The 18024-nt window shown below is 36.7% G+C and overlaps 1 protein-coding gene across 6 annotated transcripts in view; it reads left to right on the forward strand.

The window, feature by feature from the left end:
* Positions 1-18024, forward strand: part of CCDC91 (coiled-coil domain containing 91) — a 122554-nt gene that overhangs the window by 39367 nt on the left and 65163 nt on the right. For all 6 annotated transcript variants that reach the window (XM_063355661.1, XM_063355643.1, XM_063355671.1 and 3 more), the window contains one exon: positions 1233-1337. In XM_063355661.1, coding sequence (XP_063211731.1) covers positions 1233-1337 — 105 coding nt within the window. The remainder of the gene's footprint in view (positions 1-1232; positions 1338-18024) is intronic.

Raw genomic sequence — 18024 nt, forward strand, 5'->3', positions numbered from 1 at the left:
GAGCTAGGCTCTGAATTGAAGTGTTGCACAATCAGTTTCTGTCTCTGCAGTTGAATCAAAGCTTTGAATCTCAGGAACTGTTTTTATATTTTGTCCAAAACCAGGATTGAACTAAGCAGAATTGCTCTTTCTGTCCTCCTTATGACCCTCTCAGTTGTGCCTTTGTTTGAATAGCTGTACAGTGATCTGGCAGGTCATTTGTTTCTATACTGGCTTCCTGTGTGGCTGCAGAAATAGTTGTTCTTAAGCAACTGAAAGGGTGCCAACAGCTTACATATAGTAGGGAATGAGTTTGGTAGGAGCAACAGCTGCATTAAGAAAAAATAAAAATCTTTAGCTCTTTGTGTAGCAAATAATTTTGAAGTTTATTGTCAGTAGTGTCATTCTCCTTCCCCTCTATTGGTTCATGTTGGGCAGGCTTCTCGGGGGTCTCTGCAAGATGACAGAATATTTTAAAATCTTACTCATTTTTGGAGTTGTAGGTAGAGATCATTAGGGCTGTATGTAATGGGATTTCTGCCTTTGTAGTGAAACCATTTGCTAAAAGTACATTTAGTATGCTGCTTTTCAAATGCAGAAAGACAGAACAAGCTATTAAAAATATGGAAATAATTAGAATAGAATAGTTCCAGTTGGAAGGGGCCTACAACAATCACATGGTCCAACTGCCTGAGCAGTTGGGCTCACCAAAAGTTAAAGCACGTTGTTAAGGGCATTGTCCAAACGCCTGTGAAACACTGACAGGCTTGGGGCATCGACCACCTCTCTAGGAAGCCTGTTCCAGTGTTTGACCATCCTCTCGGTAAAGAAATGCTTCCTGTTGTCCATTCTAAACTTTCCCTGTCACAGCTTTGAACCATTCCCACGCATCCTGTCACTGGATCCCAGGGGGAAAAGATCAGCACCTCCTTCTCCACTTTCCCTCCTCAGGAAGCTGTAGAGAGCAATGAGGTCGCACATCAGCCTCCAAACTAGGCAAACCCAGAGTCCTCAGACGCTCCTTATAGGACACGCCTTCCAGGCGCCTTTGATTTTAAGTACTTTAAAATATTATCTCAATTCAAGAACTGCAGTCAGAATTTCCTTGCATAACTCTTTATCTATGTGTATATTATGATAGCAAATGTCATAGTCTTCAGAAATGAAATTAGTCGGAATGATTAACTGAATCTGTATTTTCACAATTTGCAAATGTTTGTAACTTCATGTACTTTATCTTGTAAACTTTATAGGAATTAGAATATTTACTGGAAAAACATAGTATTCTTGAAATGGATTTCTTGAAAGAAAAAAAAGAGAAAGTGATTTCACATCAAGATCATTACAAGACGCTCCAGGTAATTTCTTTCTTGTATTACTTGATTTTTTCAGGAGGATTTTGTATAGAGTGTATTTATGTCCAGCAAATACTCTTAAGTGTCTACAGGTCTGCTTCAAAGCCTTTTGCATGTAAAGAATTTCTAAGGTCTTTAGGTCTAAGCCTGACTTGCGTAAGCACATTATTGTAACTTGGATCACTCATGCTTATTATGATCCACTTCATAGAGCAGATGAAAAGAAAAACACTTTGCGCAGTAGATGTGTTTTTAACAGTATGACTTTGCATGTTCTAGAGTTGCTATAGCCAATTCTTTGTAAAGTATTAGTTCACTTGAATATGGAATAGTTAGTGTTGCATAATAAAAATCTATGAAGTGTAATTAGATGCTAGACAATGGAATTAATATTGCTTTCATGGCAAAAATCAACACCGTTCATTAAATACATGTGTGAAGTCTCACACATAAGACAAATTTTTCATTGAAGTTCTCGGTCTTCTTCCAGTGTTACAGCATGACAAACTAAATATTATAGACTTAAAACATTTCAAAGGTTCCTTCTTGGAAATTCAGCTTCACTTAATGCTTTTGCTGCTGTGGATGTTTTTTAAAGTAGCTACTGCATTGTTTCCCACGTGCACTTAAGAGTTTCTGTAGTAATTTATTTGAATTCATGGCTGCAGTGCTGCCTAGAACTTATGGTAATATAATCATCTAATTTTTTTTTCTTGTTTGTGTGTAACATCCTACTCAGTGAAAGAAATGTTTGCTTAGCTATGTCATAAAAATAAGTTTTGCTTGAAAACCTCTTGATTTATGGAGTATCATACCAGCTAAAGTTAATGATCCACATATACTCTTGACAATAAAATTAGTGGATTTTATTTTTTAGTACTTTCATGATGCTCTTCAAGCAGAAGTGTTTAAGTAGTGGAAATGTTACTGGGGTTTGCAATTATCAGTCTGTCTATATCATACCTCTTTGAGTCAGGTACTACAGTTTTCAAGAGCAGCAATGAAAGGGTCATAACCTTTAATTTACTTTGTAGAAAAACTCATCTACTTGCTCTTGTTGTCTTCTGGATATAGCCAGAATCAAATCAGAAAAGAATAGTGAGTCATGCTTCTAAGAGCTGACAGTTAAAATTACTTTCATGAAACTTGAATATTGGATGCCTTCTGTTAGTACAGCTTTTAATGCCAGTTCTTTTTGTCTTTCTCCATTGGCTCCTACAACACTAGGGTCAACACCTGTGGCCACACACTGAGTAAATCTGGCAGCTACACAGTACAGATGTCTGTCTCGCTAGAATTTCTTTTTCCAGTAGAAACAGCTGGTTATTAGTGCTGTTGACTTGAAAAGCTTAAAAGCAGACTGTAGTGGTGACTCTGGCAGAGCGTTGGGAAGTCTCAGGATAAGACTTCCAACTGAACTGATTCTGGCATCCTGAGCTGTAGGTGTGCATTGACTTAATTCCTCTTAAATTAAATTTCTATGTGAATATTTGAATATAATATGTAAAAAAAATGCCTCATGAGATGGTTCTAACTGCTTTTTACATGAACGTGGATTATTTCATGCACCTTTATATTTACTAATTAACTGACTTCCAGTGTTTGTGACGTAGGGAATTCTCAAAAGCTGGTTTGGAGGTAATGGAGCCGATCAGTTAGATCTTTAACAAGGTGATACTCAGATTAGACTCTTCTTTTTTGGTTAAGTTATTGTGCTTAGTTCTGAGAGATTTCATTAATCTTTGTCGACTAAGCCAGTAATTCTTTTTTTTCCATTTTTTACTGTTGATTTCTGCCTCATTCAAGGGTGACAGTTATGTTACCACAGTTTTGTTGTCACAAAATTGTTTCAATAAAATACGCTTTCAGATTTTTTGATATTAAAAAAATAAATGAATTTGAAAGCCAATGTAGGAACATAAAGCATATGAAACGTTTTCTGAGTTAGGTTAGCATGCTGATGAAGTGAATTGTGTTCTGGACTAGTCTCGAACTTTCTTCATCGTAGGTGTGAAAAAAAACCTTGTACTTAATTTGGTAGTACTGAAAATGGAAGAACTGAAGGGGAGTGATAATCACTGCTCCTAATTGGGGGGAGCAGAATTCAAAGTCTTTGGTGTAGTGTTAGCATTTAACCAATGAATGACAATGGAACGTTGCCACATCTATGCCTGTGTAAAAGAGAAAAGTAAAAAGTTCTGTGTTTCGTCTAAATAAAATTAGCTTTAAAAAAAATCAAGATTGAACAGAGCTTGTAGTATTTTCACATTCTTAGTGTTGTTTCCATGTGTTACTACAACAACCAGAGACAGTAAAGAGGCAGCAGTGGGTTCATAAATAGAATAAACAAATTGGTATTAACTAGTGCTCTAGAGTTTTTAATATTTAATACAATGGTCTCTTTGAGATCTTGAATTCATACAAGCTGGTAAAATTAGAGTTATGATTCCCAAATTACTGCGTTGGTGTTTGTAGTATTTAAAAGGCAGAATAACATATTGTAATTCTAACTTCTTTGCATACAAAATGTATCAGAGTTAAAATTGCTGTGGGAAGTGTAATTTTAGTTTTCTTGACTTGTATGCAGTGTTGCAACCATAAAATTGCATAAGTGCACACAATAGCATTTATGCAACTTTAGCTTTATAATTCCTTGCTTATTTAGACAGAAAGGAAATAAGTTCAAAAGTATCTCTCTCCTTTATTTTTTTTTTCCTTTTTTTTAATCACATAGTCATATATATTCATCTCAGCTCTTTAACAGCTCAGCTCTTCTCTAATGTGAGGGGCTGCATATTTTCAAGACATTTAGTGCGAGTAGGTAATACATGTTTTTGACTATAAGGCAGAATTAGTGGCCATTTTAATCCTATAAATCTAAAATTTTGCTGCAGCCCCATTGCAATATGTTGTAGAAATGAATAAATGCTGCATTTTAAGACTACCAAACCCCAATTTGTAATATAGTGAAAAACCATCAATAGCGAAATGAATACTCCTGTTTAGTAGGTGATGTTCTCTTATTTGCGAATTGGAGAAGGAAAGTTTAATTTGAGGGGAGAAAATAGTGCCTTTGAATAGGAACTGAATTCTGTGGACAGATTGCATAGCTGATAAGACTTCTGATGTTTGGTCTATCTACAGACAACTGGTTTTGATGATTCACTAGGAACTGGATCATACTTTTCCCTTGCTATTTCTTTGATTTACCACACAGTCGCACTTGAAGTAATACTGCATTGCTGATGGAAAATTCTAGTTGCGGTTATACGCATTTTTTTCCCATCATCAACCCTTCTGGAAGTTAAGCAGGCTGGTTTTTTAAAGAACAATATAGTTGATGCGGTGCGATCCTTCTTTTTGAAATAGATTCTTTTTTCTTTTGGCAACTGGCATCTATTCTTCTACCTTAACAAATCGATAGTTGTTTTGAAAGCACCAAAAATGTTTTCTTTTGGAATCCTTTGTTTCTGTTCTGCCTCTTTTTAGCAATTGTCTTTTAAATTTTTATTGAAAAAGTGACTTCAACGTGCTTATTTTATTTATCAATACTTCTGTTGTTGCAAAAAGTCATGTTTAAAAATGGACTAGCTTAATACTATAATTTAATTTTTAATAATATTTTTGTGTGTAAAAAAAAAAAAAAAAAAAAAAAAAAGGCGGGTCAGATAGACTCCCTGTTTAAATGATGCTTTAGAAAGGTAAGAAAGGAAGCTTGTACTGATAGGTCATGCAGTAATGCCTAGCTGGAATTAAATGGCATAGTAACCTAAGTCCAGTCATTGCTGGTATTAGATGTTGTTTCATTTATTTATTTCTGTAACTGTTGATGTTTGGTGAATTTTTCATTTGAGTACCTGTGTAAATGTCACATTAAATTATAAAGCTTTACATTATGAGGAAAAGACTTTACATGCAATTCAGGAAAGACAAGAAAACACGAAGTTGAGATCTTGGGCTAGTTTCTTCCCTCCTAATTCTGAGAGATGAGTTCAGTTTTATTCTGATTAGTATTGTCTGTTAAATTTATTTTTTTTTATATATATTGGACCTATATATCAAATCCATTCATGTAAAATAGAAATGCATACTTCGTTATGTCTGTCTCCTTGTTTCTGGACATGATGCTTCAAAACTTTAAAATAGTTTGTAAGGTATATAAGAATTAAAACTCTAATGCTAGATTCATCATACAATTTTGCTTTTAAATTAATCAGAATTGTACAAACAGTGATTTTGATATAATTTAGTACTGAGCACAATATGAATCTCAAAAATTAAACCTAATACATGTAAAAATTTGCTTGTTTTCATAAGGTGTTGAAAAAGGAATGTTAAATAATACAGCTTAATGTGATGATGCCTGACTTTGTGTATGGATCCTTTTGATTTTTTTTTTCCCCTCTTTCTTTTAGTATTTAAAATAATGTGTCTTAACTGTTGCCCCACCACCACACTTCATGGAGATTCTTGTTTTCAGAATTGAATTAAGCTTCATAATGTATCTTAAAATCTTTGATTTTAGATTCCAATAATGTCATAGTAATCTCAATTTTAATTAAATACGTGTCTGAATAAGTAAATACCATCTCTAGTGGTTACATGCTAAACTTCCTATAATGAAAAGAATTTCTTGTGGAGAGTTGGCATTACACTTTTGCAATTCCAAGAACAAGAAACAAGGTAACTAATTTTGTCTTGATGATGGCAAAAATCAGTTTTGAGGTGACGTCAGAAGGTGTTCCAGAATTAAGTAGGGATGTTGGTTGCTGAGAAGGGTTAAGCAGCTTTGGAGAACTGTGGTTTTGAGTGCTGAAAGTTCAGTGGTGTTGCAAGAAACGGAGGAGGACAGCAGTTAAAAGTGAATAGAAAGTACTATCTCAAAAAGGGGGATTGAGGAGTGGGAAGTTAATTCTAGATATCACCCCTCCTCACTGCTCCCAGTATGATCTTGTCCAAGGGCTAGTACTTTTTCTAAGGGACCTTCTCCCTATGAGAGTGATGCCATGTGGTGCTTATCTGGACACAGGATGGCTGGTGTGCTTAGGGCACAGATGACTGTGAGTTAAGGGTAACTCTTCTGGTTTGCATCTTTCCTAAGGCACCTCTTCCTTCCCAGTTCCCTGCATTATTGGATTTTTGCCTCCTCCTGTTTCTCTCTTTTTATTCCTTCTTCTATTTCTCCACTTGTTTCTGCCCTTACTTACTTAATGAATAAACTCAGCCCTTTTGTGCCTTCCATCTGCCTTCACCTCTTCCTTTCTTATCCAGCGTTTACGACAGGGGAGTATAACATTGCCTCTAATATGAGTACTTGCCAGCATTTGAGAGAACAAACTGGGCTCTCTAACTTCCTCAGCCTCTGATTTGTTGTTGTGTCCTGGTTTGAGGTAAACAGGAATGCCGTCCATTTCTAGCCAGTGCTAGACCTGTGATACGTGATCCATCAGCTGTCCGTATTGCGAGAGTCTCAGTGGCTGAAACCTGAGGACACATGAGAGAAATCTGAAATGCACATCTTCCTTGAATAATTGGTCTGTTCATGTTGACAGTAGGAAGGTATCAAAATTTGCGTATTTGGAATGAACACAGATGATCCCAGAGAGAAGGCTTCCTGTTCTGGAAGACCCCTGTGTTGTGCTTTTAATGTAATAATCAGTCTTGGCCTTGTATGAACATTCATTTCCTAAAGTAATTTCAAAAAGCAATCTTACAGTTGGATGTACAGCAACAAAAAGCTCTTGGAAGCACTTGCAGTTGAAGTGACAGGGTGAAATGGCCATGTTTCCTAATACTGGTTGGTCATATGATGAATAAAATTTGTATGCAGTATTGGAAGAGATAACTTTCTCTGGAGGAAGTATTCCTTGTGTGTTTACACTCTAGTTAATATAGTGTACCCCCATCCAAACAGATATGTCTTTATCCTCTTTTGATAAAGCGAACAATTTTTCTATTTGGGGGGATAGGTCTTGGGGGAAAAAAAAGTAATGATAGTGATGGAAGATAACATCCGAGAATCCGTGTGTTGCCATTATACTGAACATAAAGTACAGCATGAGTAATCGTGCTCTTCCTTCAAACTGCAGTTCACCTTTGAAATGAATTTTGTATTATTTTGACTGCGAAGGTTATCTCCATTCCAGAGAAATTGATGCAGCAGGGGTTGATAGATTTACTTCTGTTTGCAAGCTAAGTATACCTTGATGTGTTTATTACAACAAATCAATCTGTGAACTTGGTCATTGAAAGGAAGAAATTGTTTATGCTTTTCTGAGATATTTCCCACCCAACATCTCTATATGAGTTTAAGAGAAAAGTTATTGTTTTCCTTTACTGAAACGTGATAGTGTATAAGAATGCTTGTTGCAAAAGAAGCATAGCTGTAGCCTATTTTGTGCTGTGGTTTCAAATAGATTTCAAATAATTTCACTTTAACTTCAGACTGGGGAAGGAGGGTTAAAAATATGGACTCAACCGTAGGTTGTGAAAAAGATTTTCTCTTCTTGAGTTGGCTCTGGAGATTTAGGGATGACTGATGTATCTGGATAGCATAAACGGCAAAAATACCATACTGTTTTGCTGTCTTTCCTATTTGTGTTTCTCAGCTATTGAAAAAGGTTAAATGTAACTGCTTCTGTGCTTGCACACTAGCTGTGTTGGACCAATTTAATGACTATTCAGTTTTGCCACACATGGACACTAGAAGTAATGTAGGCAATTTTAATGGGATTTTAAATGGGAATTGATTAATTAATTCACAAAAGAATCTTCATAAATCTGTCATATTTGAATGTCTTGTATTTCTTAATGGAAACTGGAGACTTACAGTTGATTCAGAGTCTTGGCCTGGAGTAAATTATATCTGGAGTATTGCTGTGGCTGACTGCTGCTTTTGATTGCAACATTAGCAGTCAAGCACGTATGAAAGCTTAGTGCTACTTTGTTTAATTAATAAGTATCAGTCAAAAGGTTAGTGACTCACAGAAAACATCTGATGATATTTGACAGTTATGTCAATGTTACATTTTTGCTATGATACTTTATAGTGAGCTCTTTGCTTCCCCTATATATCAGTTCTTAGTTTGAAAAATACTGTTCTAAAAATAAATGTGATAAAGTAGAGAAATTCCATCTAAAACATTTCATTCACAGAATCATTGCAGTTGAAAGGAACCTCTTGAGATACAGTTTCCCACAACATTCTTGCCTCTAATTTGAAGAGATATGGATTTGAAGGATGGACTATTAGGCGGAAATGGCTGGATGGCTGTACCCAAAGAGTTACAGTCAGCAGCTCAATGTCCAAGTGGAAAACAGTAACAAGTCGCTGCCCCGCAAGGGTCCATACTAGGACCAAAACTATTTAATATCTTCATTAATGACATAGTGGGATTGAGTACACCCTCAGCAAGCTTGCAGTTGACACCAAGCTGAGTGGTATAGTCAGTACATTAGTGGACTAATTGCCCACTATTGCACACAGGTTCTTCGTTGCAAAGCTGCTTTCCTGCCATTTGACCCTCAGTGTGTTCTAGTGCACGGGGTTATTCCTGCCCAGATGCAGGACTTAGCATTTCCTTTTGTTAAACTCCAGCCTGTTAAGGACCCACTGAATGTCTGGCTGATCAGGTGTATCACCAGCTCCTCACAGTTTTGTATCATCTGCAAACTTGCTGACGGTGCATTCTGCCTCATCAATCCAGGTCATTAAAGAAGAGGTTAGATAGTACTGGCCCCAGTATCGACCTATGGGGTACACAGCTTGTCACCAGGTGGACTTTCTGCCACTCTGGACCCTCTGGATGCAGGCGTTCAGCCAATTTGAAGTTCACCTCACTGTCCACTTGTCTAACCCTAACTTTGTGAGCTTGTCTATAAGGATGTTGTGGGAGATGGTGTCAAAAGCCATGCTAAAGTAGACATAAACATCATCCACCACTCATCATAGAAGGCTGTCAGGTTGGTTTAGCATGTTTTTTCCCTCAGTAAATCCATGCTGACTACATCTTCTTGTACTTAATGTGTCTGGAAATGGTTTCAAGGATCAGTCGCTCCATCATCTTTCTGGGGACTGAGGTGAGGCTGGTGGGCCTGGAGTTCCTCAGATCCTTTTTCCTGTCCTTCTTGAGGACAGGTATGACATTTGCTTTATTCCAGTCCTTCGGAACCTCACCTGATCACCATGATCTTTCAAAGATCATTGAGTGGCCTCCCTCAGCGCTTGTGGCTGCATCCTGCTAAGGCACCATGGACTGTTTAAGTCCACTTTGTTTAAGTCTTCCTTGCTTCAGACTTTCCCTTGGGTCTCAGGGGCCTGCGGTTCTGGCCTGAGTTTGCCATTTAAAACTGAGGCAAAGAAGGCATTTTTCATGTCCTTTGTCACAAGGGCCCCTGCCCCACTCAGCAGCGGGTTCGCGTTTTCCCATCTTCCTTCAGCTGTTAATACACTTATGGAGTCCTTGTAGGCCTCCATGTCCCTAGCCAGATTCAAAATCAGGTGGGCTTTGGTTTTCCTAACTCCATCCCTACATGCTTGGAAAGCAACTCTGTCTGTGTTCCTCCTGGGTCACCTGTTCCTGCTTCCACCTCCCGTACACTTCCTTTTTATGATAGAGTTTAGTGAGGAGCTTCTTGATCATCCATGCAGGCCCCCTGCTGCCTTTGCTTGATTACTTACTTGTCTCTTACTTGTTACGATGGACCATTCTTGAGCTTGGAGGAGATAATCCTTGAATACCAACCCTCTTTCTAGGGTTGTATTCCATAAGATTCTTCCAAGCAGACCCCCAAAGAGACCAAAGTCGTCTCTCCTGAAGACCAGTATTGTGATCCTGCTTTTTGCCCTGTTCCTTCCCCTCCTCTGAACTCCAGCATCTCATGGTCACTGCAGCCAAGGCAGGCTGCCACTGATCTTCACATTCCGAGAGAGTCCTTCCATGTTTTTAAGTATCAGATCCAACAGAGTGCCTCAGAGATTGTTCCTCAGTCACCTGTGTTAGGAAATTGTTATCAGTATGTCTCAGGAATCTCCTGGATTACTTGTGCCCTACTGTGTTGTTTCTCTAGCAAATACTGGAGTCAATAACATCCCTCATGAGGACCAGGGCCTGTGAATGGGAGGCTTCTTCCCATTGTCTGAAGAAGGCCTCATCTACATCATCTTCCTGTAGACCGTCTGGTCTACAGACGCAGCAATGTCTGCTGTACTGGTCTGCCTGCTAATCCTGCCCCATAAGTACTTGCCTGATCACCTAGCCCAAAACAGAGCTCCATGCATTCCAACTCCTAAGGCAACCTCCTGTTGTCACCTTTCTGGTCTTTCCTTCCAGAAGAGTCCATTTACAATTCTGGAAAAGGTGTTCTGCAAGAGATTGGAAACAGGTCTTGGAGGTAGGTGCTTTTTGTGGCTGGAGTACTAGAAAATGTATGTTTTTTTACAAAACTAATATATAACTTACATCCTGTTAAATACCATCTTCTAAGAAAATATTTAGGTTAGTTTTAGGTGCAGACATAGAGGAGACAGAATGCTAATAATGAAAAATAGGTGTGAAAAGAAAGTTATCTACTGTACCTGCAACTAAATTTAAAAATGAGATTCCAGGAAATTTCACAGGTCATAGTAGAGTTTAAAATTATGGAACACTGAAAATGGGGGATTTCAGAAAAGACACTCTCACAGGTAGCAATGCATCGTTTTGCTGAACTTTTAAAGTTATTTATGGATATGGCAACAATCCCTTGCCCACCTCTGTTTCAAGTGTGTGCCAAATCCCTCACGTTTATTTCTTCACCTTTTAAATTTTTTTTAATGTTACTCTATGTACTCTTCTTTCAGACACTCATTTTTATTCAAAGTCTCTATTTTATTAGTAATTTCAGAGCTGTTTATCTCTTGGCCTGTTTTTTTCCCCCCAGTTTCGATGTTGTCTTTCCTCTAAATTATTTTTCCACAGTATGAGGAAAAATGACTTTTTATTTCTGTTAGGAAAAGATTGTGCTCCTTTGACTTGATGTTTTGGTCTTAAATTCTTTTTTATGGATCTTTTTATTGTCTTGTTTCAGAATGGTTAGTTAGAAGAGCGGATATAAGACTAGACTAAGCATGTTAATTTTGTTTTAAAATATGCTGTGTTTAAATATAGCTCTATTACGCTATTGTACTATTACTTAGCAGTTTTGAATGCCTAACTTGCCTTGTACTGTACAGTTGCCTTGTACAGTTATAGCCATATAACGTGCCTAACATTTATTCCTTTATAGTCATGTGCCTCCTTTGGCTCTCTGATTTTAAAGATATGCAAGAAATTGTGTTTAGACAACTGTCTAACTTATTCTAGTGTGTAAGTATGTGGAAGTAAAAAACTCTTTTTTTTTTTTTTTTTTTTTTTTTTTTTTTGAAAAATAATTCCTGTCCTGACTGCTTTCTAACTGGCCTGACCTGTTTTATGCCAGCATATCCTAGATTTATTTGAATCCATTGACTAATTTACGTTCAGTGTGTCACAAGTCCATCACAACTACTGCACATCTCCATATGTGCATTCACAGTGAGTGTGTTCAGGATGTTTCATCTTTTTATTTTTTCTGTTTAATGTGGAAATTTTAATAGAGATGGTTGTGAAATGTCCAAGTATGTTTAACACTGGGAAAGTGGAGTTCTTTACCAGCAAGCTTGTTTCGTCAAGTTCTTCACCAAATCTAGCTTTTGTAGAAGTAGTATCCTTTTGGATTATTGGGGGGGAAAATGGAAATGTGCAAAACGTACTCAAAATTAAGAAACCCACGTAGAGCAGAACTTGCATAATTGTATTGTTAAGGCATTGCTTCTAGGTCAGTTATCTGTTGCTTGGCATGCACTTTCTTAAAAAATGTGGGGAACAGTACCAAAGCAACTGCACGTCTCTGGATCCACTTGGTCCTGTTTGTGCTCAATGTAAAGCATCTAAAACAGTGTATTGTTAGTACTTGACCATTGCTCACTATCAAAATGCTAAATATTAGCCAATATTAGTCAAAATGAGTCAATACTTTTAACAGCATTTTTGTATTTCATGTTTATCTACTTGGGAGAAATAAACTGCATAGGAAATATTAGGACGGTATTTTGGGAACAGTTTTGAAAAAATTATCCCTTCATTGCCCTTTAATTGCTAAATCATCTTATTTGGTTCATAGTTCATTAATAAACTATGAACTATTGGCTAATTAAGCTATTATTTAAACACCTTTAAGCTTACTTCTTCAATCTGTATTAAATTTTATTTATATATTGTACACACTTCGTGTTGGAGCAGTTTGATCAGTTGAAATGTATAATTTGTAAATATTAAACACTTTATTTTTATAACAGTATTCTAATCTAACTTACTCATACACTGGAAGTTAGTACATAACGAAGAAAAACACATGTGACTTACATGTCAAAGACTTACATTGCCCACATACGAAGGCAAAATGCTTAGCGTCCTAATTTCAACAAATAACTAGTGTTGTAAACTACTGCAAAGGTGTGTATCATGTCATTTCTATATAGCTCCTGACATTGGGAAAGCAGTTACAGTGGCAAAGTATTAGTTCTTGCAGTGATCACAATAGATTATAAATACAACTACTTCGTATCATCAAGGTTTTAAAACTACCATCTGATTATAGGAAACTTTAAAGGATAAAATTAATGCTTGGGAGCTGGAGGAGATAAGGGAGGGTAAAAGTCAGCTCTAATTATATATCAGCATGACTAGATTGCTGTTCCATCTTTATTTATTTTTCTTAAAATAAAAATATGTGTTTATGAGGTCAAAGCAGTTTTCTAGTGTATGTTCTTACACTGATTATTTTTGATTCTGCTTATAGATAACCATAGTGATGCTATTACTTTTAGTTACTTCACTGTTACTGTTCTCAAAAAAGGTTTTGCTGCTGAGACTTGTATAATTTTTTTCCTCATTTAAGGTTTAAAAGGTCCAGAACAGCATGTGACACTTAAAATAATCATGTACTTAAACTACTGAGAACGCTTTCTTACTTTTCTTGGCTAAAGTTTTATCATTTAAAGAAAACTGATACTAATGAAAACTAGAACATCTGTTCTTAAACCTGAAGATGTTGAGATAAAACAGACATTCCTAGTCCTTTGCAAGTCCTTAAAAATAAACCTACTACTTGAACGTTTTGCTAGACAGACAATATTTTGATTTTGGATATACATTAGAAATCTAAGCATCCTCAAGGAAAAAATTGTTTAGGATGATCAACAATGTATACCATAATGAAATTTAACTTAATCAGACTTGCATTTTCATATTTTAATGCTTAAAAAATAATCCAAGACACTGTGATAAAGGACTGAGAGCAATTTTGAATTTCTTCATATATAGTAATATTTTTCTTTATATTTAGAATAATTTCAGCTAGTAATTCTGCACTTTATGTAGTTCCTTTTTATGCAGGGAGAACATTCCAAGTACCTGTGCTAGGCTTTCAAAGGGCTGATAGTATACTCTGAATTTTGAGATAAGTGTATAGAGAGAAGTGAGTGTGTCATTGAAAAATAAATTTCAGTTCACTTCAGGGAAGCTAAGAAGGAAAAACATAGTTTGAGCTCCTAAGCAAGAAGTAATGAAAAATATTCTGGACTTACCTTGTATTCAAACTGTAACTGGAAAAGTAATTTTTAGATTGAAGAGCCTTCTTGTTAGTGATAAAGAAGAAAAGGAAATACCCATGTCCATCTTCGTTAACTAAGCCACATTTCCGTCAGTGTCTCAGTTTGCCTGCTTTTGTGGCACTGTTTTGTGAAATATTTTGTGTAAAAAGGAAAAAACACCAACACAACCCCAAAAACCCCCCAAACCAGAAAAAGCTCTTTGTGCTATTTAATACCTACTATTTAAAACTACTGAGAAGATATTATTACAGTACTCTGATAGTGTAATTTTTGTAATTACTTTTCTAAGTAAGAAGACACATGATGCTTGTTTCCATTGAGGAGTATTTAATCTCATGCTTTTTGTTTTTATGTAACAGTTGCAATTTTCATTGACGGTTTTAATTGTGAGTTGCGCTAAACATTCTGTCTTAAACACAAGAAAATCTGGACTAGATTATGATGAAATTAGCTGCTTCTAGGGAGGTTCTGCTCTCCTTTCTTCTGTCTTGAGCCTTCTGGTGTTTATCAGATACTTTCCAATATTGCAATTGCTTCCATTGGATCTGCCTCGTGTGGGAACTTCCCTCTTGTAAAACAGAGGCAAATGTAATTTTGGTCACTAGAGGAGAACAATTCCTGGGTTTCTATGGAGTCTGATCATATCTCTGCCACCTGGGAATTTCATTACCTGCACAGAATCCCCTGATGACCAGCCAGAAAGCAGCTGCATGCAGCTGGAGTGGTGAGAAGTTGCTTCAGTGAATGAGACTTGGACTTGTTGCTTATAAAGATTCCTTTTAGCCATGTGTCACTGGACCGCAATCAAGGTTATTGTTTTAAACTAGATTAAGCAGGTCTTAGATATCCTATCCTATATGGCTGTTATTTACTAAAAATATGGTGACTGTGTTATCTGAGGAAAATTATTCAGGGCTTTATGGTATTCAGCCAAAAATACAGTGGACATCTCGCATGCAAGGAGAAAAGAGGATATTGTAGCTATCCTGTAACAAAGACTACAGGAGCAGTCTGAAGATATCTCATATTTCACATAATATTTTCATGAGATAGTTCTCACATGGGTGAGGGTCTAGTGGCACTTGCCCCCGTTCTTACATCAAGGTTGTCTGTCTTTACTTGCACATTCTTTTGAGAAATGAATATTTATTAAATAAAAATAGCAGCTCTTTGAGACATGTTGCAATTCCCATGACGATATTTCATAAACTTTCAACACATTCCTGTTCTGTCACCACCAATTAAATTATCTTATCAGATACCAATCACTGCCATAGCTGATGAATTTTCCATTGCACAATAGAAACACCGTAGTATTTTTTTTATGGAAGAAACAGTTTTTTATTCCTTTTTTAATATTGTGTTTTTAATCTCTGCTGCACTACTTTAGGTTGTTGAATGTGACCTCCAGTCTTTTAAGTACCTTTACATATGCTTAATAAATCTGTGTGTATCCAGTTGAGGGAGGCTATATCCCATCAGGGTTTGCTTTCACTTTTTGAAAAGACTTTTAGCCAAGAGCCTTACTGTAAGCAATGTTTGTACCCCTCTGAAGAGGGGAGCTGATCAGAACAAGAACGTGTCTTAATCATGGTTTTTCTCATCTGCATTAGCCAATTTCTGGGAGGTCTGACATATTGTAAAATACCAAGAATTTTCAAAGTTAGAATGCAGCTAAAGCTGTCAAATTCATTCCTAATGCTACAGACTTTTAAAATCTGTTTACATTTTAATTTCTTATACAACAAAGAAAGCGTGAGCTCGTTTCTGCACTGCTGCCAGCTGGCTTGTAGAACAGAACTGAGGGACTCTTTAAGGGGGCGGCATATGTATTGTCTTATTTTGTAGAGTTAGAAGAAGTGATATTTGTGTCCAAATTGGAATCCCTTTGTCAGCAACAGGAGGGTTCTTGCTGTTATTATTCTGTCCTACTCTAGATTTCTTTGGAGAAAAGTGTGATTTCTGTTCTATTTTTTTTTTCTGTGGGGTTTTTTGGTGGTTTTTGGTTTTGTTTTTTTCGTTTTAATCTGCAGCATATTGAATAGATTAAAGAAGGGAACTGTGGAGAGAGTTAATGTTGTCCAAAAAAAAATAATTCAAAGATGAGAACCATGGTTTTTACCATCATTGTAGGGAAGGAAAGAGTTGGGGGGAAGAATGTATTCTAGAAACAATATAATGGCAAAGTGAAAAAGACCTAGAGAGTGAATGAGTGTTTGATACAGTAATGGAAAAGTCAGTCACTGCCTCAAAGGTATGCATGTGCAAGACATGGATGGGAGTGCAGTTCTCATAGTGAGACAATGGGAAAAGGGAAAACTCTAAGAAGACAAAAACTAAATTTTATCCATGTTAATTACAGAATCACTGAATGGTTTGGGTTGGAAGGGACCTTAAAGATCACCTAGTTCCAACCCCCCTGCCATGGGCCAGGACACCTCCCACTAGACCAGGCTGCTCAAAGCCCCATCCAGCCTGGCCTTGAACACTTCCAGGGACGGGGCCTCCACAGCTTCCCTGGGCAACCTGTTCCAGTGTCTCACCACCCTCACAGTAAAGAATTTCTTCCTGATATCCTATCTAAATCTCCCTTCTTTCAGTTTGAGGGCGTTACCCCTTGCCCTATCATTACACTCCCTGATAAAGAGTCCCTCCCCATCCTTCCTGTAGGCCCCCTTTAGGTACTGGAAGGCTGCTATAAGGTCTCCTCGGAGCCTTCTGTTCTCCAGGCTGAACAACCCCATCTCTCTCGGCCTGTCCTGATAGCATCCGATCATCTTCATTCTGTTCATGTCACTTTATCTCTGTTCCTTTTTTTGTGCAGGAGACAAGTTGCTAGGCAGGTTTTTTTGGTTTTTGTCCGTCCTTTCCTTATTGAAGGCTTTCTATAGTGGGAGAGGAGTTCTTTGTATATCCACATGCAACTTCAACTGAAGTAAAGAAAAATTTCAGCTGAAGGCCAGATTTGACTTAAATGGTTTTTTTCTAGCACTGTCCCCAACTTCATGTTCATCCTTCAATTAATATTCTGCTCTTTTATTTTCAAAAAGACTGTCTTCTGTTAGAAAAGAAATGGTATTGTTTCTCAAAGAATCTTTCTCACAATTTCTTTTTTTAAGTGTTGAGATCAAGAAGTAAATGGAGTGTGTAAAATAAATAGCCACATCACTGTCGGAATCTTGAGATTTATTCCTCTTAGAGTATCTTTGAAAAGCACTGGTATATGTCTGTTGTTTTCACTATATATTTATGATTTTGAATATTTATCTATATGAATCCATTTGTAGTCAATTTCTACAGCAGTAACATTTATTTAAAAATCAACTCTATGATGTAGCTTAATGATCTTGATGACTTGAAAATCTAGCAGATCTAAGTGTTTCTCAATTTGCAATTAAAAAACCCACAAAACAAAAAAAACCAAAAAACACTTAAACCCCAACATTATAATAGCTTTTAGTTACCTATAAGTAACAATGTGGTATCAATCATTGCTGACATTTTCAGAAGCTTACATCTGATGTGTTCCAGCTTAAAAAAAAAAAAAGTTGTTTTTTGATGATTCAAGAGACCCCTTTGCTTAGAGAAGAATAGATTAAATATATCATCCTTTTAATAGATTGATTAGATTTTCCACACACCCCCAGAAATGTAACTTTTCTCCCCTAGAGTAAGTATTTTTGCGTTTATTTCTATGACATCAGTGTTTCACAGTAAGTAAAATAGAGAAATCCCTTTCTTCTTTGGTTTGTATCTCCTTCTATTAGCTCACAAGTTAAAAAATAAATAAATACATGTTACAGTTTTCACATGGGAATGCTCCTTAGATGTCTAGGTCTGTACCTAGGCTCCAAAGTCTGAGGGGGTTTTTGTGAGTTTTTTTTTGGTGGTGGAGTTTGGAGGTTTTTTGTTCCAAATACTTTACAGCTGGAACTTCCTTGATGACATGCAACTAGAGGTTGTGATCATCTTTGCTGATTGGGCTAAAGTTACGAAACACAGACTTAGGAACAAAAT

Source organism: Chroicocephalus ridibundus, chromosome 1 (assembly GCF_963924245.1).
Source record: "Chroicocephalus ridibundus chromosome 1, bChrRid1.1, whole genome shotgun sequence".
NCBI classification, from domain to species: Eukaryota; Metazoa; Chordata; class Aves; order Charadriiformes; family Laridae; genus Chroicocephalus; species Chroicocephalus ridibundus.